The sequence below is a fragment of the Anopheles coustani genome, assembly GCF_943734705.1.
Source record: "Anopheles coustani chromosome X unlocalized genomic scaffold, idAnoCousDA_361_x.2 X_unloc_5, whole genome shotgun sequence".
NCBI classification, from domain to species: domain Eukaryota; kingdom Metazoa; phylum Arthropoda; class Insecta; order Diptera; family Culicidae; genus Anopheles; species Anopheles coustani.
The window spans coordinates 459,287-483,762 of record NW_026525159.1 but is presented as its reverse complement, the minus strand read 5'-3'; the positions used below and the strand labels follow the sequence as shown (position 1 = coordinate 483,762).

The window sequence follows — 24,476 nt, the reverse complement described above, 5'->3', positions numbered from 1 at the left end:
TGGTATGCCGTTATGCTCTATGTATTTTGGTAATTACCTGATTATCTGTCACGAGCGTAAACTGCCTTCCGTATAAGTATTGGAAAAATTTCTTTACCGTGAAGATGATCGCACATGCCTCCTTGTCAACATGCATGTACTTTTGTTGAACTTTGTTCAGCGTCTGAGACGCAAACTGGAGAGGCCTTTCTGTACCGTCCGGATATTCGTGGCTCAAAACGGCACCAACTCCATATGGAGAAGCATCTGTAGCTAACAAGAGAGGAAGTTCTGGTGAATAATGTACCAAGCATCCGTTAAATTGGATTTTTTTTTTTTTTGGAACGCTCTATCTTGTTCCTTCTTCCATTTGAATGATACCCTACCAGCAATAGCTTCGGGTGGAGATAGGGAATTCAATGGGCAAGAGCGAGATGGTGATATTCTTGTTTCTTTTACACCAACGCAGAAATTCCCCCGTCCCGCCACTGCCAGAAATCTCTCCTTACCGCGCCCATCTGTTGCCGCGGCAGCCGATCCGAACTGAAAAATCGAGGTTTGTGCATCAAAGTGCGCATGCGCAATGCAATACGGTACGAAATGCCCTGCGCGATCGGGTCTTCGAAGACCCAGCGCGAGCAATCGTAGACCAGTCGAATACCCAGCGCGGTCGAATACGGACGTACGGGTACCCGTACGGGTATACCCAGCGCGGTCGAATACGTACGTACGGGTACCCGTACGAGTATACCCAGCGCGAGCGGTCATTCATGCATACGTACGCAGCGCAAGCGATCGCTAAATGAAGAGCAAAAACCGAAACGCGCTGGCAATATGAATTCGCTCCGCGAGAGGTTTAAATGGCTAGAGCGGGTTGAGCTCGAACGATGCATTCCCATACAGTCCATACAAACGACTACGCAGTAGATATATATTGGGCCTTTAGCACACCGTTCTCAACAAAGAGCGACGGTCTTGGGGTAGGTGCGCAGAGGCCGGAGTGGAAACAACGCGGTTCAATTCCGCGTAACAGCTCGAGACATGAGAATGTGTAGAAGGAAGAGAAGAGAAAAAGAGCGAGGGCCCCGAAAGGGGCCACCATTTTTCGTTTTTGCCGCGGCAACTTCGGTTTTGCTTCGGAAATTTCCAACCAAATCTTTCTGAATATTCGTGTCCCGATTTGGCCACAATTTGGCTGGCTTTACTTCGTGCAGTGTTTCGGGGGTACGTCCTTCTTAAGCAGGTTGTTGAGAGGGTAGAGAATGGTACACTGCTCACTGTCCAGGTTATCTTATTTGAAGTACAGGCTTTCCTGGGAAAGACGGGTAATTGTACCTGAAATCGGATTCATCTGAAGTCCCTTGATTGTTATTGAATCTCCACAATAAAACAAATGCCCATTAAATGTCAACGAAGTTTCATTCCCGTTCACCATTACCAACGGTTCACCAGTGTTGCGTTTCGGTGATGGTTCGCTTCTAGAAATCTCCATCAGGTCCTGCTCAATCTGTTCCAGCTCGAGAAGGTACACCAGTTGCGGAGTTGACTCTTTCTTCGATTCTGATTTGTTCTCCTCCTCCTTTGTAGCATGTTAGTAGCGTTGATGCGGTTTTCAACAAGAATGAAGATTTGTTTAAAAAGCTTCTTCACTTCGTCGCTTACCGTAACATTTTCCGAGAAGCTGTAGCCCTTCGATATGATCTTCAACTGTTCGTACATATATTTTTTACGTAGCTCTTTTTGCAGGTGGCGTACGGATGTCTGCCAAACAACATCATGTAGAGAACTACTCCCGATGTCCATAAGTCGCACGATTGCGGAGCGTACGGTCTACAAATGACGAACTCCGGGCTTGCGAATGCGAAACTCCCACAGAAGGTTTCCGACAGCCGCAGCTCATCCTCATCATCTACCTTCGACAAGCAGCAAGTAAATCCAAAATCTATCAACTTTACGGTATCGTTCGCATCCAACACGATGTTCTCAGGCTTTATGTCACCTGAAAACCGGCTCAACGGGGACAATATCGGTGATGTCTCCCCTAACACATGATTTTGCTGAAAAAGCATCGGATTTTCTCGCTCTCGATGGTATGTTGTTGGGCTTCGCATAACGTTTCCAAAACTGTTTTGTTTTGCGAGATTGGTTTGATGCAGCCTGAGCTACGCTTGATTTTGTGTTTTTTACGGTACTGAAAACCGGCTCAACGGGGACAATATCGGTGATGTCTCCCCTAACACATGATTTTGCTGAAAAAGCATCGGATTTTCTCGCTCTCGATGGTATGTTGTTGGGCTCCGCATAACGTTTCCAAAACTGTTTTGTTTTGCGAGATTGGTTTGATGCAGCCTGAGCTACGCTTGATTTTGCGTTCCATATTATGCTTTGCTGGGTTTATGAGATGTAGTTTATCATGCACGAAGTGTGGGTGAAACGTGGATTCAAACTACAAAATAAGTAAAGAGTGCCAGCGAAATTGAAATTAAAGAGTGCGAGCAGCAAAAATGGGGAAAATGTAGCCAAAACTCAAATAACTTGAACATGAGTGTTATGGTTTTAATAGTTTTTTATTTGCATGCATTTATTATAATTGAATGAGCTATATCTACATTTGCATGCATTAATTTATTATATTGCATGCATTACTTAAAACTGAACAAGGTTTTCCATTTTTATAGTTAAAAGAATTATTCATGACGACGACGAATTATCCGGTTTTCTTCCTTTAGGACGGCTGTTGCGTTGATCAACATGGCCAAAAAGGGATGCATCGTCCAGCGCCGTCGACTCCGCAATCGGCAAGTCGTCGAAATCATCGGTGCTGCATCTGGCCTGGTCTTCGTCCACTGCTTCCGTTTTCGGTAGCACAGCCAGCATGTACCGATCCAGCTCCTCCCTCTCCGCTTGCATCTGTAAAGATAAAAATTTGTCAATATAGGCCAGTTGATCAATGATGTACTTCAGCTGAGCGTCCTTATGTTTCTGTTCTATTGCTGTCTTGCGGGCTGTAGATAGTCGGTGGAATTTGTTTCGTGCAATCCGGCGACACTTTGCTGCGGTGAATGGTGGTTTATGTTGGCCGTACTTCATGACAAAGAAGTCGCTCGTGACGAGTGGCACGATGTGAGGCTTTCCATTTGCCTTGTCAATGGTTTTCTCCTCCTTGCTAAGCCGGTGGTGTTCCGCCCGCGATGCTTCAATAATGTATGGAAGTTTTGCGGCAGGGTCAGCGTACTTCCACAGCTGTTTCCGGTCGGCGCAAGACATATTTGAATGAATATCTTGTTTGGAGTAAATGATGTAGGGAGTAATGGTGCGGTTTGCTTTCTTTTGTGATAAATGTTGGGTTTCTGCTGCTGGGTTATGGAAGCTAAAAGTGAACAAAACAAAACAAATTTTTTAATCAATTAAAAACAAGTAACCTTTCGGTCGATTCTTTAAACTTACGAATATTGTTTCATCTGTTCATTATAGTCTACTTTCGCCCAGGTTGCGAGCTGTTTGTAGACTGCTTTGCTCTCTGCGGAAAGCAGCTTGTACTTTTTGCCCGCTTTCCGAAGCAGCTCGGCCTGAAAACGAGAAGAGAATTGAAAAAAATGTTGCAACCATAATCCTTTAGCGACCACATGCACCGCAGCACTTACCCAAGTTAGTTCCGGATGCTGCGATTTTAGCATCCGGAGGTTTGCTTTTATGAAAAGGTTGTATTCATTTGGTGGATGTTTCGGCTTCTCTGCCAAACACGCCTGAATCCCTTTCTTCTGCACAATGCAGAGCATTTCGTCCAGGGTCCGATGCTTATCAATTTTGTGTAGCAACAATTTTGTCGCCACCTCCGCTTCTTCGGCCGTGTGGTTGCCGACAGCGACGCAAGACCAATTTATTTTCTTAAGCCGGACGTCGGCTTTTTTGTCGTCATATATTTTTTACGTAGCTCTTTTTGCAGGTGGCGTAAGGATGTCTGCCAAACAACATCATGTACAGTACTACTCCCGATGTCCATGTAGGGAGTAATGGTGCGGTTTGCTTTCTTTTGTGATAAATGTTGGGTTTCTGCTGCTGGGTTATGGAAGCTAAAAGTGAACAAAACAAAACAAATTTTTTAATCAATTAAAAACAAGTAACCTTTCGGTCGATTCTTTAAACTTACGAATATTGTTTCATCTGTTCATTATAGTCTACTTTCGCCCAGGTTGCGAGCTGTTTGTAGACTGCTTTGCTCTCTGCGGAAAGCAGCTTGTACTTTTTGCCCGCTTTCCGAAGCAGCTCGGCCTGAAAACGAGAAGAGAATTGAAAAAAATGTTGCAACCATAATCCTTTAGCGACCACATGCACCGCAGCACTTACCCAAGTTAGTTCCGGATGCTACGATTTTAGCATCCGGAGGTTTGCTTTTATGAAAAGGTTGTATTCATTTGGTGGATGTTTCGGCTTCTCTGCCAAACACGCCTGAATCCCTTTCTTCTGCACAATGCAGAGCATTTCGTCCAGGGTCCGATGCTTATCAATTTTGTGTAGCAACAATTTTGTCGCCACCTCCGCTTCTTCGGCCGTGTGGTTGCCGACAGCGACGCAAGACCAATTTATTTTCTTAAGCCGGACGTCGGCTTTTTTGTCGTCATATATTTTTTACGTAGCTCTTTTTGCAGGTGGCGTAAGGATGTCTGCCAAACAACATCATGTACAGTACTACTCCCGATGTCCATGTAGGGAGTAATGGTGCGGTTTGCTTTCTTTTGTGATAAATGTTGGGTTTCTGCTGCTGGGTTATGGAAGCTAAAAGTGAACAAAACAAAACAAATTTTTTAATCAATTAAAAACAAGTAACCTTTCGGTCGATTCTTTAAACTTACGAATATTGTTTCATCTGTTCATTGTAGTCTACTTTCGCCCAGGTTGCGAGCTGTTTGTAGACTGCTTTGCTCTCTGCGGAAAGCAGCTTGTACTTTTTGCCCGCTTTCCGAAGCAGCTCGGCCTGAAAACGAGAAGAGAATTGAAAAAAATGTTGCAACCATAATCCTTTAGCGACCACATGCACCGCAGCACTTACCCAAGTTAGTTCCGGATGCTGCGATTTTAGCATCCGGAGGTTTGCTTTTATGAAAAGGTTGTATTCATTTGGTGGATGTTTCGGCTTCTCTGCCAAACACGCCTGAATCCCTTTCTTCTGCACAATGCAGAGCATTTCGTCCAGGGTCCGATGCTTATCAATTTTGTGTAGCAACAACTTTGTCGCCACCTCCGCTTCTTCGGCCGTGTGGTTGCCGACAGCGACGCAAGACCAATTTATTTTCTTAAGCCGGACGTCGGCTTTTTTGTCGTCCTCCGCCGGCAAAATGGCTCGAAGCTGGAGGACCAAATCAGCGTACTCGGCTTCCGTCCACTGTTCTGCAGCAACGTTTCCAAAAACCGCACCTTGTTCGATCTCCGCCGATCCGAACAAATCCTCACATGCGTTAATCAAACTCGAGGCCATTTTCTGCACCAAACTTTTTATTTTCTCTGGAGTAAAATAGGTTGCGTCTACTTTTTTCGTCCGTAGGCAGGCGTCTGTAAAATGACGTCGGTTTTTTTTGGCAGGTACATTGAGTCGATTCTCTGTCTTGCTTCTGCTGGACAACTGAAATGTCAGTTGAACGAAAAGGAATTTATTATTTTTCAATAGCTCACAAACAAAATCAAGAAAATGTTGTTTCTTTCAACGTAACTGTTCCGATATTGTTGCGACCATGTGGAAGAATCATCATAAAATTAATTATAACGACTAGAGTGAGCAACTTATTTCAAAACAAGAATAATAATTAATTCGTTCATTGGTTTTCGTTATTCTCGTTGGAGAACTGAACCCACACTTTGTAAACACGACAATTGTCTTCAATTTCATACGAAAAATTATTTGTTTCTGCTGTAACAGACTTTTTTTTAATTCACATCTGCGCATATATATTAAAAATGAATCTTTTGGTCTCCAAATTACCTTTCCAAAAATATTTAATAATGCGAGATCGGGTTCTTACAACCAGACTTATTTCCGGTTTTGTAGTTTTTTCCGATATCAGCAGTTTTGACCAGTACCATGGTGCACCTACGATGAACCGCAATCGTAAAAATATGTTCTTTCAACATTCATCTTTCTCCTGCTTTCTTCGAAGTAAGTCTAAAGATAACGAAATAATAATTTTTTACTTAATAAAAAACAAAGTTCTGTTTCTAGCAAAACAATGAATAAAATAATTTCATTTCTTGTTGTTTTGCTAGAAACAGAATCATCGCAGACCTACTTGAAGAACTGAACCCGTGTTTTGTAAACATGGTTTCATTGAAACCACCTTCATACGTTGATGCAATAATGGTTCGTTTCTGCTACAAAAGACTTTTTTTAATCTGCATCTGACCATATCGAAATGAAATAAGTTTTCTTGGTCCGCAATTTACCATTCCAAAAATATATAATAATGCGAGATCGGTTGCAAACAACACAACTTATGCCCGGATTTGCTTATTTGACAATATACAGCTCACCGGAATCACCTTCGGTAAAGTTTACCCGTAGAAATGTGTTCTTTAATTATACATCTTCATCCTATTTGCTTGTCGTCAGTTGCTCGGACTTGAAATAATTATGTTTTAATTTTTCAAAAACAAAGTACTGTTTCAAGCATAAAAACAAGAAATAAGATTATTTTTTTTATTGCTCTACGACCACCTACTTGAAGAACTAAAATGTAGGAACCGCATTTTGTAAACATGCTGACATAGAAGACAATTAAATTTGTATTTGTTTCTGCGCTAAAAGACTTTTTTTAATCAGCACCTGACCAAATCGAAATTAATTAAATCTTATTCGTCTCCAATTGACCTTTCCAAAACTATATCATAATGTGGGATCGGTTGCGAAAAACTCGACTTATTCCCGGTTTTGTTTGTTTGACGATGTAAGCGGCTTTGACCGGGAAGACCTTCAATGAAGTGTCAACGTCAGTTGATTCAACTGCGATAGTTTATCTTTCAATAATTCAAAAATGAAAGTGTTTTTCTAGCAGAGAATACAAGAATTAAAATTCTTCTTATTTTTGTACACATGATGACATTGAAGTCACCTTGATACGTTAATGGAGCAATTGTCTGTTTCTGCTCCAAAACACTTTTTTTTATTTACATCTGCACATATCGAAATAAAACAAATAAACTTGGTCCTAAATTTACCTCTCCAAAAATATATCACAATGCGAGATCGGTTGCGAGAAACTCGACTTATTCCCGGTTTTGTTTATTTGACGATATAAGCGGCTTTGACCGGGATGACCTTCAATGAAGTGTATCGGTAGAAATGTTTTCTTTCAGCTTTCATGTTCGTTCGCAACACGACGAACGCGACAACCCGAAATAACTATGTTCTCAAAAAATTTCCGTTCAATCCGAATTTATTATTTTCCCCAAAAAGAAAGCACACGCCTTGTCAATGCGACACATCCGATCCATGATTGTCAAATAAAGTTAGAACACACCTCTTCCTCCTAACTCGTTGGGGATTTGTAGGTTTGTCAATAGCTCAAGCTGGTGCATGCTGATTGGATATATTGATGTTTTTCAAGAATAATTAGGTTATTGAGTTCGATCGCGCATTTATAGAACCGGTAAACAACTTTTGTAAAGTAGGTCAGCCTCATTACCAACACTTATTCAACCACCTGTAAACTAGCCCTTAGAAACCGTATAAATAAATCGATACCGAATAGACCACAGAACTATTCGGTGGACACTGATCGGACGAGGTCGTAATGCCCGTCGTGCATCCAGTAAGCTAAAAACTTCTGAGTTTTCATCTGAGTTCAAGTTTTACACGATGACAAACCCTCCGCTTCGATAAGTCCGCGACCGCGAGTGGTTTCACGCAGTATGCGTTGATACAAGGTCACCACGAGTTATGGATACCGATAAAAGATATACACCACAACATAATTTTTATTTTTCTGGTGACAGACATTTCACACTTGAAAAATTGGTTTTCTTATAATTATGTTTGGTATAAATTGATAAGACCAATTTTGTGTCATCTAATATATAAAAGTCACCGTTGTCTGTATATAAATATATATGTATGTGCTCGCATCACGCCAAATCTACCGGGTTGATTTACACCAAACTTGGCTGGAAGGTAGCTGTTGCAAAAGCAACCGCTTCGTCCCTGTGGTGTAAGTGGTGGTAAATAAAACTTATGATTTTTAGTAAACTGCCGTACTGGCGGCGTTTTAAAACTTTCACTGTTTATTTCCAGTCTATTTTACAGGGAAAAGGGTTTCCTGCGCGAGTGCGCTCCTTTTATACCGGCCGACGCCCCCCACCACCTGACTTTGCCCGAAGTTGGCCGCTAGCCCGAAGATTATCGGAATTTGGCAGCTCGTGGGACGGAGCGTTACAAACGTTACGCGTTTGTAACATTGCCCCCCGAGTAATTATGCCGACTTGGCCATATTTACTTCTCCTCCGTCCCACTTGCTGCACCTGTACATGCTTTGCTCCGTCCGTGATACTCTCTTTCCCATCTCCTTTCCTTTTAAGTCGCAGTGCCATAGAGCCGTCATCGAAGACGGTCGAAGGTTTCCTTCTGCTGGCGCCCTCTAATGTCACGGTCAGGAGGCTTATTAGTAATCGTGTCACATGGTTACATACCAACTGGCATGCCGAGGCAATGAGATAACAGCTCTGAATTGTGTGGTGCAGAATTAGCGAAATCCCTTCTGTCGATAGCCCATACACTAGCCAAATGCATAGAGTCAGCAACCACTGGAACCATGGCCCGCTGGGGATCCATCTATGCAGGTTGTATGCTTGATCGACAGTGCTGAGGAAGAGTTGGAAAATTAGGCTCATTATGTAGGTGCATGCGATGCGGTTCTTTTGAAAGTATGACTGTACGTTACCATCGACAGATGGGATACCGATCTGAAAGCGGTTACTTGTCACCTTTACTTTCTTTTTCAACATTCCCAGCTGCTGCGAGAGTTGTGCTCTTCTGGTGCTAGATGTGACGTGCTGCCCGGCATTATCAACATCGCTGCAGAAACGATTGTCGTGATGTGCGGCTGTTAAATTTTCGGTCGAAGTATCCGAGCGTAGACCTGGGCCGTAAATAATCCATCCCAGCCTAGTTCTCGTTGCAATCGGTTGGTTGGCTTTTCCCTCTAAAGTCAACAACGATTGACCCAATATACAGTTGTCCACTCCGATCAGCACCCGGGGTTTAACTGCAGCGTAGGATTCGGCCTTCGCTCCCGTGATGTGTTTGTATCGCTTGGACATTGATACCGTGTCCAGCGACTGCTCTGGTAGCGCGAGTTTCTCCAGCGTGTGTACCTTCGATAGTTTATGGCGCTTGCTACCGTCAAAGGCGCCGGAAAGTGTAAGGGCCAACCGGACTGATCCGGCCTCCTCGCGTTTCTGGTTACCGGTCCAGCTAATACGCAGCGGCTGCGGAACTCCACTTAACCCCAGCTCTTCGACCAGGTCGTGTTCAATGAAGGTCGATGAGGATCCGTCGTCCAACAATGCATACGTCTTTATCGCCTTTCCTTTGCCGTGCAGGACGATCGGAACGTATCGTAGTAGAACTTCGTCCGCAGCGTTCACATGGACATTGCACTCTGCCATCGTCACCGCCGTTGTCAAAGCAGGCCGGTTACCGCCTTTCTCGTTGTGCAGCAGAGTGTGGTGTTTCTGCGTGCAACCGTTTTGTCCACATACGCTGGTCATACGGCACGTGTTTCGATGCCACTTCAGGCACTGGGAGCACGCCTTCCGCTGGCTCACGATGGCCCACCGCGCCTTCACATTAAGTGATAAGAACGTCGCGCACTCTGTAAGGACACTACACTGGCCGTCACATGCTACGCACACTTTGCCGCTGCTACGTGTTGTATCGTCCTGCACCTCCGTTGCATGCACGTTCACAAACGCGTTTGTCCGTCGCGTCGGGTGTTGTTCTGGGCGGGATCGTTCGGATCGCATCGTGTTTGGAGCCGATGGTGTGTACGTAACAGGCAAGGCTCCTATGCCGTCCGCAAGCTCCCCGATCCAGTGACCGAAATCTCGGAGTGTCGTGTTGTGAGAGTTTCGGGTGTGCCATGCCCATTGATAAAATGCGGAAGGCGGCAACTTCCCGACAAGCTCCTGCAGCAGTGCAATGTTGCACATGTAGTCGAGCAGACCGCTTGCCTCGATGGTAGCACACATGTTCCTCACTACCACGCCGAAGTTTGCCAGAAGATCGGGGCGGTTTTCCCTTGGCGTGGGCATGTTGCGTATTTTGGTGATCATCGATTCGATGATCACCGCCGGCCGTCCGAATTGAGACCGCAGGGTCGCCATCGCGAGTTTCAGGCCAGCCGGAAACAGGATTAAGTGTTGCACAGCTTCGCGAGCTCTGCCTTTGAGCGCCTTTTGCAGGCGCAACAGATTTTCCTCATCGGAATAGCCGCAAATGGCCGTTGAGCTATCGTAGCTTGCGATAAATATCGGCCATTCTTCGGCGGCACCGGAAAAACTAGGTAGTTCTCTGCTGGCTACTTTGCGCGCGGTGAGTTGGCTTTGTTCCAGCACGGTCGTGGTGAAATTCACCTTCGGTGTTGCGGAAGTGTCACTAGGTGTGTTGTGTGTGCGGTGCTCACCTCCAAGCACACCGTATCCCCTAAACAACCGTTCTCGTTCCGTCGCGAACTTATCCTCCAGCTCATGTTTTTTATGCAGGAATTCTAAGTCCCGCCTAAAAGCGTCCTGCAGTGTAGGTGGACTCGAGTATGACGGCAGGGGAGTGGTGTGGGTGAACGGTACGCGCTCTCTCGTCTGCTGTGCGATGCTGCTGCTCGATGCATCAGCGTCGTAAAGCCCGGTCATCGCCCCGAGTTGCGCCGTCCGTTTCGGCCAGTCCTCCGCTTTTTCGATCTCGGTTTGTGGACCTTGACCGTTTTCGCTGCGTTTAGGATGCAGCATCCTTTTTTGAAGTTCGAGCTCACGCTTTGCTAGCTCAATGCTTTTGCGCTCGAGTTCGAGCTCCCTCCTCTCCAGCGCGATGATTTGCCGTTCCAAGTAGATTGGCGCAGGCGCGATTCCAGCTGGTTCGACGGTGGTCGAGTCGTCTTCGGTGGACAGGTTTACCTCCGTCGAATTAACCCGCTGAGCATCATACGTCCTAAACGCCCCATTATCGTCGTCCGCACCGGTTGCACTCAAGGCGTCGTTGTGATCTTCGATCAGTCCCGCTAATGCTTCGGTTGTTGACATCTTTGACGAAACGGAGTGGTATCGGCTCGTGCTGCTTGATTCGGTGAAACTTGTTGAAAGTTTTAAAAAATGTTGCAAAAGCAACCGCTTCGTCCCTGTGGTGTAAGTGGTGGTAAATAAAACTTATGATTTTTAGTAAACTGCCGTACTGGCGGCGTTTTAAAACTTTCACTGTTTATTTCCAGTCTATTTTACAGGGAAAAGGGTTTCCTGCGCGAGTGCGCTCCTTTTATACCGGCCGACGCCCCCCACCACCTGACTTTGCCCGAAGTTGGCCGCTAGCCCGAAGATTATCGGAATTTGGCAGCTCGTGGGACGGAGCGTTACAAACGTTACGCGTTTGTAACAGTAGCTAATTTTCCAAGGTTGAGTTATTTGAACTTCGTTTGTTAATATCCTTATACCTCCCTTTCCCTCCCGAACACCTACCCTCTAAAATTAATGAAAAACAATTATAGTTCAACAACTCTTGAACGAATTTTCACAAAAATCAGTACATATACTGCTTACGCAGGGATATAGCATTGATTAAAATTTCATTTTTCTAGGGGAAGGGAAAAGGGAGGCTCCCATACTACCCCCTACTTTTCTTTATTTCGCAGTATTTGTGGTTTCTAAATCGAATGGCGTCACTCATAAAGTTGGCCCAGACTCCCTATACCCTCCTCCTCTTCAGTTAAAAAAAAAATAGCAATGCTCAAAACGAAAAACGTTAATTCTTATCACACGTATGCAGCGCAAAATCTACTAAGTGTATCCGTGCCAAACTTGGCTGGAGTGTAGCTAATTTTTCTTTCGAATGCCCTCCTTCCCTTTCCCCCTACGGAATACCTATGCCTTAGAAAGATGAAAAATAATAATTATTCAACAATTATGGAATGGATTTTTACAACATTTGGTACACATACTATTTTAATATGTAGCCATCCTATATAATAATTTTCCTTCCGAGGGTCGACCATGGCCCAACAAACACGCGCGCGAAAAGTAACCCTTATTCGAATGATGCGTGATTCAATGTCGCTACTAATTCAAAATCAGAAAAATGGGCCTGTTAAGCAAAACCGACCCTTCTGTGCGTTGTTGTTGGAATTTTGTGCTGTTAGTGTGTGTAAGAGTGAGATAAAGAAATAGGGAGAGGTAGAACGATAAAATGAGAGAGAAAGAGAGAGACATACAGTAAAGATAGAAGCTGACATAGTGGGAAAAAGAGAGATAAAAATGGAATGTATGACAAGGCGAGAGAGAAAAATAGACAAAGAGAGAGATAATAAGAGAGAGAGAGAGAGAGAGAGAGAGAGAGAGAGAGAGAGAGAGAGAGAGAGAGAGATAAATAGACAGAGAGTGAGATAATGAGAGAGAGCGAGACAGTGTGAATGCGATGGTAGATGTGGTTGGCAAAGTGAGAAAGAGTAGATGGGAGATGGGAGATGGAAAATGGGAGATGGGAGATGGAAGATGGGAGATGGTTGATGGGCGGTTCATGGTGGTTGGTGAAAGGTTGGTCGTGGTTGGTGGGCAGTTGTTGGTGGTTGGTGGGCGGTTCGTGGCGGTTGGTGGGCGGTTCGTGGCGGTTGGTGGGCGGTTGGAGGTGGTTGGTGGGCGGTTGGTGGTGCTTGATGGTGGTGGGTGGATGGTCATCAGTGGAGGTAGATGGGTGGTGGGAGGAGGGAGGTAGGAAATAGGCGGTGGAAGGTGAGAAGGTAGAGTTGGGTAAGTAAGGGACATAGAGTGGTGAACAAAGAAAGAGAGGTATTGGGTGATAATGAGAGGGATGGGGAGAAAACGAGAAAGAAAGAAAAAGAGAGTGAGAGTGAGAGGGGAGAGGGAGAGAGAGCGAGAATGCGAGCGGCATAGGACGATATGTCCGAGCTGTGCGAGCATGTAGCTTTACCTTCCAAACGGGTGTATAATACTCGCGCGAATGTCAGTTTTGCTGTCATTTTTTTTGTTTTGTTTCGTATCGACGCTCCTATTCGTGAGCCGATCCAAATGAAAGCGCATTCAGTGTTGATTTGAATGTTTAACTGTAACAAATTACAGAGAGGTAATGTGTTCACCGAAATCTTTTGAACAAACATTAAATATCATCACAAACAACTATTTTCCATCGGCTTGCAAGCAATATCAGTTGCGCAAATTTTTGCAAATCTATTTGTCACTCGACGACCGAAAACACATTTGCGCAGATTTTGACAGTTTATTGACTATCTGACATTTTACCGTTTGCAAAGGTTGCAGTACCCGGTTGCATGTGCTGTGTGGCACAGAAACTGGTACAATATGCTGTACCCACACAACACGAAGTCGTATAAAGTTGAATAAATTGAATCTCATATTAGTATATTTCGAATCGGAATCGCATTATGCATAGACAATGTACGAGCAATGTATATTCTTTGTTGCATATGATGCCGATTAAGAATGTAATACGATTTTCTTTATGCATACGTATATACGAACAATGTACGGCTGATGTATATCGTAAGTCGTATATGATGCCGACTTAGAAAATATACGACTAAACATATACATTTTGAACAATGTACGGTTAGCGCCTCCACTTTTGTACGTTTAGGCATTATTTTAGCATCATTTACGATTCAATCATATTGCATAGAAGTACGATTATTTCAAGTTGATATTCGATTTACATGCATATGTGTTGTGTGGGTAATTCGGTTCAAGTCCCTGTCTTCGAAAAACCTTCTACTAACCGAGCTGTTCGATAGACGCGTTTGGTTTTTTGGTTACATTTTGCGATATAACAGTGCTTTTGCATACATATCGATGGGGGCTTCAATTAAAGGGACACATCTTGCGCGTGAAGATCGGGCGCTGGTCGAACAGAGAGAGGGTCAGATTATTTCGTAATTTTTTATCCCGCAATTCGTATTTGTATTTGAACCCACTTATCGCTCGGCAATTGTCAACACAATATACCTTCTGCGGAAAGACCTAGAAACTGTAACGGGGACGGCATGGAACCAACAATGGGGCGGTAGGGGAGCCAGGGACTGCTGACGGGCCAGGTACCTGGCCTAAAAATCCTAGTATTGTGATAATATTTCATTCATTTGACGGAAGGGGTAAGGGAATACCATCCTACCCCCTGGCTCAACAACGCCAAGTGTGCGCCACGATCGGTCAACGACCCAAATGACCGACTTTACTTCATGGGAAAATAATTTTCATTCCGTTGAATACCAGTGCGGAAGCGAAGAACGAACTGAGCAGGCTGACCGTGAATTATCGAATTGTTTCTATCAAGGTCAGGGTCGCTCGGTGCACACGTTGCGTGGCTGGAATTCGGCGGAAAAAGAACCGTTAGTATGATTTGCGCGTCACCGTTACAACATTGGTGGCATTGACCTTCCAGGAGAAACCAGTTTGGTACTGTAGCATACCGGTTGTGGCGTACTGACGCAAACGCAGTGGCGTACTGCTAAAATTCGGAGAAAAATTAATCGTTGGTTAAACTAGGTCACAGCCATATCCCCTTCGTTTACTGTTTCTTTTACTTACACCAATGTTATAGATCAGGGGTCGGCACAGTTTTAACTAAAAGGGCCAGACAAGAAAAATAAGCCTGACTCTGTGGGCCATATTCACCAAACAAATATCTTAAATAAGGTGATGTAGCGAATAAAGCCATACTTATACATTTTTGCAAGCGAATCTTTAAATAAAACAATAAACAATGAAGATATTTCAGAAGCTCATAGGTTTTTATTTCTGACCTGAAATTATTCTATCAAAACGAGGGTCTAATTGCGTACATCCTGCAATTAAAACGGATTGTAAATGATCGTCGGTTAGTGATGGTCTGTACTGTGTCTACTGTCTTTACATAGTTCATTTTTGAAAAAGTGTTTTCATATACAGTGACCGGCAGGAAAAAGTGCCCACTTCGAATTTTTCGTATATTGATTAACATATTTCATATAAGATCCACTAATGAGTAAGCGAAAACAAACATATTTTGATTTTGAGAAAAATATAAAAAAAAAGTATCTAAAAAAACAGTGACAAGAAAAAGTGCCCACCCACACGACAACGGGACAACGTTAATTGTACCTGAAATCGGATTCATCTGAAGTCCCTTGATTGTTATTGAATCTCCACAATGGAACAAATGCCCATTAAATGTCAACGAAGTTTCACTCCCGTTCACCATTACCAACGGTTCACCAGTGTTGCGTTTTTTTGATGGTTCGCTTCTAGAAATTTCCATCAGGTCCTGCTCAATCTGTTCCGGCTCGATAAGGTACACCAGTTGCGGAGTTGACTCTTTCTTCGATTCTGATTTGTTCTCCTCCTCCTTTGTAGCATGTTAGTAGCGTTTGTTCTTGCGCGAGTTTTCTTTCGGGATATTTTTCGGATGACTTCAGCTGCGTATTATAATTACCCGGGTGATTTTTGGTGGAAGAGAGAGATTTTTATATTGCCACTATCTTTTATAATATTTTTCTAGCTCCTTTTAGTTCCCCTTTTGATCATTACGGGTTCGGCCCCATAAATTAATTATGGCCGTAATTGCCATAATGGCTTATCCAATGTTTTTGTTTACGTGTCAATTTCTGCCTGATCAGCGTTGATGCGGTTTTCAACAAGAATGAAGATTTGTTTAAAAAGCTTCTTCACTTCGTCTCTTACCGTAACATTTTCCGAGAAGCTGTAGCCCTTCGATATGATCTTCAACTGTTCGTACATATATTTTTTACGTAGCTCTTTTTGCAGGTGGCGTAAGGATGTCTGCCAAACAACATCATGTACATAACTACTCCCGATGTCCATGTAGGGAGTAATGGTGCGGTTTGCTTTCTTTTGTGATAAATGTTGGGTTTCTGCTGCTAGGTTATGGAAGCTAAAAGTAAACAAAACAAAACAAATTTTTTAATCAATTAAAAACAAGTAACCTTTCGGTCGATTCTTTAAACTTACGAATATTGTTTCATCTGTTCATTGTAGTCTACTTTCGCCCAGGTTGCGAGCTGTTTGTAGACTGCTTTGCTCTCTGCGGAAAGCAGCTTGTACTTTTTGCCCGCTTTCCGAAGCAGCTCGGCCTGAAAACGAGAAGAGAATTGAAAAAAATGTTGCAACCATAATCCTTTAGCGACCACATGCACCGCAGCACTTACCCAAGTTAGTTCCGGATGCTGCGATTTTAGCATCCGGAGGTTTGCTTTTATGAAAAGGTTGTATTCATTTGGTGGATGTTTCGGCTTCTCTGCCAAACACGCCTGAATCCCTTTCTTCTGCACAATGCAGAGCATTTCGTCCAGGGTCCGATGCTTATCAATTTTGTGTAGCAACAATTTTGTCGCCACCTCCGCTTCTTCGGCCGTGTGGTTGCCGACAGCGACGCAAGACCAATTTATTTTCTTAAGCCGGACGTCGGCTTTTTTGTCGTCATATATTTTTTACGTAGCTCTTTTTGCAGGTGGCGTAAGGATGTCTGCCAAACAACATCATGTAGAGAACTACTCCCGATGTCCATAAGTCGCACGATTGCGGAGCGTACGGTCTACTAATGACGAACTCCGGGCTGGCGAATGCGAAACTCCCACAGAAGGTTTCCGACAGCCGCAGCTCATCCTCATCATCTACCTTCGACAAGCAGCAAGTAAATCTAAAATCTATCAACTTTACGGTATCGTTCGCATCCAACACGATGTTCTCAGGCTTTCACCTGAATCACCTGAAAACCGGCTCAACGGGGACAATATCGGTGATGTCTCCCCTAACACATAATTTTGCTGTAAAAGCATCAGATTTTCTCGCTCTCGATGGTATGTTGTTGGGCTTCGCATAACGTTTCCAAAACTGTTTTGTTTTGCGAGATTGGTTTGATGCAGCCTGAGCATAGCTTGGTTTTGTGTTTTTTACGGTACTGAAAACCGGCTCAACGGGGACAATATCGGTGGTGTCTCCCCTAACACATGATTTTGCTGTAAAAGCATCGGATTTTCTCGTTCTCGGTGGTATGTTGTTGGGCTTCGCATAACGTTTCCAAAACTGAGCATAGCTTGGTTTTGTGTTTTTTACGGTACTGAAAACCGGGTCAACGGGGCCAACATCGGTGGTGTCTGCCCTCATCTATGATTTTGTGAAATAAGCATCTACGTATCTCGCTAAGTGGTGTATCATGTTGGGCTCCGCATAACGTTTCCAAAACTGTTTTGTTTTGCGAGATTGGTTTGATGCAGCCTGAGCTACGCTTGATTTTGCGTTCCATATTATGCTTTGCTGGGTTTATGAGATGCAGTTTATCATGCACGAAGTGTGGGTGAAACGTGGATTCAAACTACAAAATAAGTAAGGAGTGCCAGCGAAATTGAAATTAAAGAGTGCGAGCAGCAAAAATAGGGAAAATGTAGCAAAAACTCAAATAACTTGAACACGAGTGATATGGTTTTAATAGTTTTTTATTTGCATGCATTTATTATAATTGAATGAGCTATATCTACATTTGCATGCATAAATTTATTATATTGCATGCATTACTTAAAACTGAACAAGGTTTTCCATTTTTATAGTTAAAAGAATTATTCATGACGACGACGAATTATCCGGTTTTCTTCTTTTAGGACGGCTAGTGCGTTGATCAATATGGCCAAAAAGCGATGCATCGTCCAGCGCCGTCGACTCCGCAATCGGCAAGTCGTCGAAATCATCGGTGCTGCATCTGGCCTGGTCTTCGTCCGCTGCTTCCGTTTTCGGTAGCACAGCCAGCATGTACCGATCCAGCTCCTCCCTCTCCGCTTGCATCTGTAAAGATAAAAATTTGTCAATATAGGCCAGTTGATCAATGATGTACTTCAGCTGAGCGTCCTTATGTTTCTGTTCTATTGCTGTCTTGCGGGCTGTAGGTAGTCGGTGGAATTTGTTTCGTCCAATCCGGCGACATTTTGCTGCGGTGAATGGTGGTTTATGTCGGCCGGACTTCATGACAAAGAAGTCGCTCGTGACGAGTGGCACGATTTGAGGCTTTCCATTTGCCTTGTCAATGGTTTTCTCCTCCTTGCTAAGCCGGTGGTGTTCCGCCCGCGATGCTTCAATAATGTATGGAAGTTTTGCGGCAGGGTCAGCGTACTTCCACAGCTGTTTCCGGTCGGCGCAAGACATATTTGAATGAATATCTTGTTTGGAGTAAATGATGTAGGGAGTAATGGTGCGGTTTGCTTTCTTTTGTGATAAATGTTGGGTTTCTGCTGCTGGGATATGGAAGCTAAAAGTAAACAAAACAAAACAAATTTTTTAATCAATTAAAAACAAGTAACCTTTCGGTCGATTCTTTAAACTTACGAATATTGTTTCATCTGTTCATTATAGTCTACTTTCGCCCAGGTTGCGAGCTGTTTGTAGACTGCTTTGCTCTCTGCGGAAAGCAGCTTGTACTTTTTGCCCGCTTTCCAAAGCAGCTCGGCCTGAAAACGAGAAGAGAATTGAAAAAAATGTTGCAACCATAATCCTTTAGCGACCACATGCACCGCAGCTTTTGCCCAAGTTAGTTCCGGATGCTGCGATTTTAGCATCCGGAGGTTTGCTTTTATGAAAAGGTTGTATTCATTTGGTGGATGTTTTGGCTTCTCTGCCAAACACGCCTGAATCCCTTTCTTCTGCACAATGCAGAGCATTTCGTCCAGGGTCCGATGCTTATCAATTTTGTGTAGCAACAATTTTGTCGCCACCTCCGCTTCTTCGGCCGTGTGGTTGCCGACAGCGACGCAAGACCAATTTATTTTCTTAAGCCGGACGTCGGCTTTTTTGTCGTCCTCCGCCGGCAAAATGGCTCGAAGCTGGAGGACCAAATCAGCGTACTCGGCTTCCGTCCACTGTTCTGCAGCAACGTTTCCAAAAACCGCACCTTGTTCGATCTCCGCCGATCCGAACAAATCCTCACTTGCGTTAATCAAACTCGAGGCCATTTTCTGCACCAAACTTTTTATTTTCTCTGGAGTAAAATAGGTTGCGTCTACTTTTTTCGTCCGTAGGCAGGCGTCTGTAAAATGACGTCGGTTTTTTTTGGCAGGTACATTGAGTCGATTCTCTGTCTTGCTTCTGCTGGACAACTGAAATGTCAGTTGAACGAAAAGGAATTTATTATTTTTCAATAGCTCACAAACAAAATCAAGAAAATGTTGTTTCTTTCAACGTAACTGTTCCGATATTGTTGCGACCATGTGGAAGAATCATCATAAAATTAATTATAACGACTAGAGTGAGCAACTTATTTCAAAACAAGAATAATAATTAATTCGTTCATTGGTTTTCGTTATTCTCGTTGGAGAACTGAACCCACACTTTGTAAACACGACAATTGTCTTCAATTTCATACGAAAAATTATTTGTTTCTGCTGTAACAGACTTTTTTTTTATTTACATCTGCGCATATATATTAAAAATGAATCTTTTGGTCTCCAAATTACCTTTCCAAAAATATTTAATAATGCGAGATCGGGTTCTTACAACCAGACTTATTTCCGGTTTTGTAGTTTTTTCCGATATCAGCAGTTTTGACCAGTACCATGGTGCACCTACTATGAACCGCAATCGTAAAAATATGTTCTTTCAACATTCATCTTTCTCCTGCTTTCTTCGAAGTAAGTCTAAAGATAACGAAATAATAATTTTTTACTTAATAAAAAACAAAGTTCTGTTTCTAGCAAAACAATGAATAAAATAATTTCATTTCTTGTAGTTTTGCTAGAAACAGAATCATCGCAGACCTACTTGAAGAACTGAACCCGTGTTTTGTAAACATGGTTTCATTGAAACCACCTTCATACGTTGATGCAATAATGGTTCGTTTCTGCTACAAAAGACTTTTTTTAATCTGCATCTGACCATATCGAAATGAAATAAGTTTTCTTGGTCCGCAATTTACCATTCCAAAAATATATAATAATGCGAGATCGGTTGCAAACAACACAACTTATGCCCGGATTTGCTTATTTGACAATATACAGCTCACCGGAATCACCTTCGGTAAAGTTTACCCGTAGAAATGTGTTCTTTAATTATACATCTTCATCCTATTTGCTTGTCGTCAGTTGCTCGGACTTGAAATAATTATGTTTTAATTTTTCAAAAACAAAGTACTGTTTCAAGCATAAAAACAAGAAATAAGATTATTTTTTTTATTGCTCTACGACCACCTACTTGAAGAACTAAAATGTAGGAACCGCATTTTGTAAACATGCTGACATAGAAGACAATTAAATTTGTATTTGTTTCTGCGCTAAAAGACTTTTTTTAATCAGCACCTGACCAAATCGAAATTAATTAAATCTTATTCGTCTCCAATTGACCTTTCCAAAACTATATCATAATGTGGGATCGGTTGCGAAAAACTCGACTTATTCCCGGTTTTGTTTGTTTGACGATGTAAGCGGCTTTGACCGGGAAGACCTTCAATGAAGTGTCAACGTCAGTTGATTCAACTGCGATAGTTTATCTTTCAATAATTCAAAAATGAAAGTGTTTTTCTAGCAGAGAATACAAGAATTAAAATTCTTCTTATTTTTGTACACATGATGACATTGAAGTCACCTTGATACGTTAATGGAGCAATTGTCCGTTTCTGCTCCAAAACACTTTTTTTATTTACATCTGCACATATCGAAATAAAACAAATAAACATGGTCCTAAATTTACCTCTCCAAAAATATATCACAATGCGAGATCGGTTGCGAGAAACTCGACTTATTCCCGGTTTTGTTTATTTGACGATATAAGCGGCTTTGACCGGGATGACCTTCAATGAAGTGTATCGGTAGAAATGTTTTCTTTCAGCTTTCATGTTCGTTCGCAACACGACGAACGCGACAACTCGAAATAACTATGTTCTCAAATAATTTCCGTTCAATCCGAATTTATTATTTTCCCCAAAAAGAAAGCACACGCCTTGTCAATGCGACACATCCGATCCATGATTGTCAAATAAAGTTAGAACACACCTCTTCCTCCTAACTCGTTGGGGATTTGTAGGTTTGTCAATAGCTCAAGCTGGTGCATGCTGATTGGATATATTGATGTTTTTCAAGAATAATTAGGTTATTGAGTTCGATCGCGCATTTATAGAACCGATAAACAACTTTTGTAAAGTAGGTCAGCCTCATTACCAACACTTATTCAACCACCTGTAAACTAGCCCTTAGAAACCGTATGAATAAATCGATACCGAATAGACCACAGAACTATTCGGTGGACACTGATCGGACGTGGTCGTAATGCCCGTCGTGCATCCAGTAAGCTAAAAACTTCTGAGTTTTCATCTGAGTTCAAGTTTTAAACGATGGCAAACCCTCCGCTTCGATAAGTCCGCGACCGCGAGTGGTTTCACGCAGTATGCGTTGATACAGGGTGACCACGAGTTATGGATACCGTTTGTAGATATACACCACAACATAATTTTTATTTTTCTGGTGACAGACATTTCACACTTGAAAAATTGGTTTTCTTATAATTATGTTTGGTATAAATTGATAAGATCAATTTTGTGTCATCTAATATATAAAAGTCACCGTTGTCTGTATATAAATATATATGTATGTGCTCGCATCACGCCAAATCTACCGGGTTGATTTACACCAAACTTGGCTGGGAGGTAGCTAATTTTCCAGGGTTGAGTTATTTGAACTTCGTTTGTTGATATCCTTATACCTCCCTACCCCTCCCGAACACCTACCCTCTAAAATTAATGAAAAACAATTATAGTTAAACAACTATTGAACGAATTTTCACAAAAATTAGTACACATGCTGCTTACGCAGGGATATAGCATAGATTAAAATTTCATTTTTTTTCTAGCGGAAGGGAAAAGGGAGGCTCCCGGTGGTTGTGGTTTCTAAATCGAATGGCGTCACTCATAAAGTTCAATTTTGGCCCAGACTCCCTATACCCTCCTCCTCTTCAGTAAAAAAAATAGCAATGCTCAAAACAAAAAACGTTAATTCTTATCACACGTATGCAGCGCAAAATCTACTAAGTGTAAGTTAACGCACTGCTGCGGGTGTTTGAGTTTTAAAAAAACTTAAACTTTATTTCCTACAACATATGTGCGGGTTAATACCCAACTATCGTGTTCGGATGCTGGATACCAACTGATGATCGGTTCGCGATCTGGATCGTTGGTTCACGGTCTTCTGATTCTAGGTGGTCCGCGTCGCTGCGGGAATCTGCAATCTCAGCATAATGCGAGCGGTCCGCGTTGCTATGGGAAGCTGCAACTCAGCATAATGTTGTGGTCCGGGGGCCGCGTCGCGATGATCGAATGTTGACTCACAATGTATGCTCTGGCGATGTCCACAATGTATGCGATGGCGTTGTACACAATGTATGTGCTGGCGTTGTCTTGACTCCTTCCTTCTTAAATGACTTTGTCCTCAAAGTCTTGTTGCTGCGTGGAATGATGTTGGTCTGCTTACGAATGTTTCTCCGCGTTGCGGTTCTTGGTTTATGTTTACTTTTACCATTCTCCTTCTGTTGAAAAATAAGCAGATTACGGTTGCACATATGAATAGTAACATGAACGTTCCTCCGAATGCATGAATTTTCCATTTGATGGAATCGTTTTGTAGATTTATACTTTGTAGAGTTTCTCGATGTTGCAACGTAAGATTGTTCAGATATTCTATCGGTGGTCTGTCTTCAATTTCGCTTATGTTGACTTTTATTCCCGCTGTCGAGTGGTATGGTTTACCGGGAATGATGGCTTCATTGTTCGAATAAATTTCTCCGTTGATGATTATTTTGCAATTTTCACAATGCGAGATCGGTTGCGAGAAACTCGACTTATTCCCGGTTTTGTTTATTTGACGATATAAGCGGCTTTGACCGGGATGACCTTCAATGAAGTGTATCGGTAGAAATGTTTTCTTTCAGCTTTCATGTTCGTTCGCAACACGACGAACGCGACAACTCGAAATAACTATGTTCTCAAATAATTTCCGTTCAATCCGAATTTATTATTTTCCCCAAAAAGAAAGCACACGCCTTGTCAATGCGACACATCCGATCCATGATTGTCAAATAAAGTTAGAACACACCTCTTCCTCCTAACTCGTTGGGGATTTGTAGGTTTGTCAATAGCTCAAGCTGGTGCATGCTGATTGGATATATTGATGTTTTTCAAGAATAATTAGGTTATTGAGTTCGATCGCGCATTTATAGAACCGATAAACAACTTTTGTAAAGTAGGTCAGCCTCATTACCAACACTTATTCAACCACCTGTAAACTAGCCCTTAGAAACCGTATGAATAAATCGATACCGAATAGACCACAGAACTATTCGGTGGACACTGATCGGACGTGGTCGTAATGCCCGTCGTGCATCCAGTAAGCTAAAAACTTCTGAGTTTTCATCTGAGTTCAAGTTTTAAACGATGGCAAACCCTCCGCTTCGATAAGTCCGCGACCGCGAGTGGTTTCACGCAGTATGCGTTGATACAGGGTGACCACGAGTTATGGATACCGTTTGTAGATATACACCACAACATAATTTTTATTTTTCTGGTGACAGACATTTCACACTTGAAAAATTGGTTTTCTTATAATTATGTTTGGTATAAATTGATAAGATCAATTTTGTGTCATCTAATATATAAAAGTCACCGTTGTCTGTATATAAATATATATGTATGTGCTCGTATCACGCCAAATCTACCGGGTTGATTTACACCAAACTTGGCTGGGAGGTAGCTAATTTTCCAGGGTTGAGTTATTTGAACTTCGTTTGTTGATATCCTTATACCTCCCTACCCCTCCCGAACACCTACCCTCTAAAATTAATGAAAAACAATTATAGTTAAACAACTATTGAACGAATTTTCACAAAAATTAGTACACATGCTGCTTACGCAGGGATATAGCATAGATTAAAATTTCATTTTTTTTCTAGCGGAAGGGAAAAGGGAGGCTCCCGGTGGTTGTGGTTTCTAAATCGAATGGCGTCACTCATAAAGTTCAATTTTGGCCCAGACTCCCTATACCCTCCTCCTCTTCAGTAAAAAAAATAGCAATGCTCAAAACAAAAAACGTTAATTCTTATCACACGTATGCAGCGCAAAATCTACTAAGTGTAAGTTAACGCACTGCTGCGGGTGTTTGAGTTTTAAAAAAACTTAAACTTTATTTCCTACAACATATGTGCGGGTTAATACCCAACTATCGTGTTCGGATGCTGGATACCAACTGATGATCGGTTCGCGA

General features: G+C 42.6%; 1 protein-coding gene across 1 annotated transcript; it reads right to left on the bottom strand.

Moving 5' to 3' along the window:
- Positions 1-4,125: 4,125 nt before the first annotated feature.
- LOC131270707 (nucleolar transcription factor 1-B-like) lies at positions 4,126-5,455 on the bottom strand. The gene is made up of 4 exons (XM_058272462.1): positions 5,030-5,455; positions 4,833-4,954; positions 4,665-4,755; positions 4,126-4,251 (listed from the first exon to the last, which is right to left on the bottom strand). The coding sequence occupies exons 1-4, from the start codon at positions 5,453-5,455 to the stop codon at positions 4,126-4,128; spliced, it is 765 nt and encodes a 254-aa protein (XP_058128445.1).
- Positions 5,456-24,476: the final 19,021 nt, after the last annotated feature.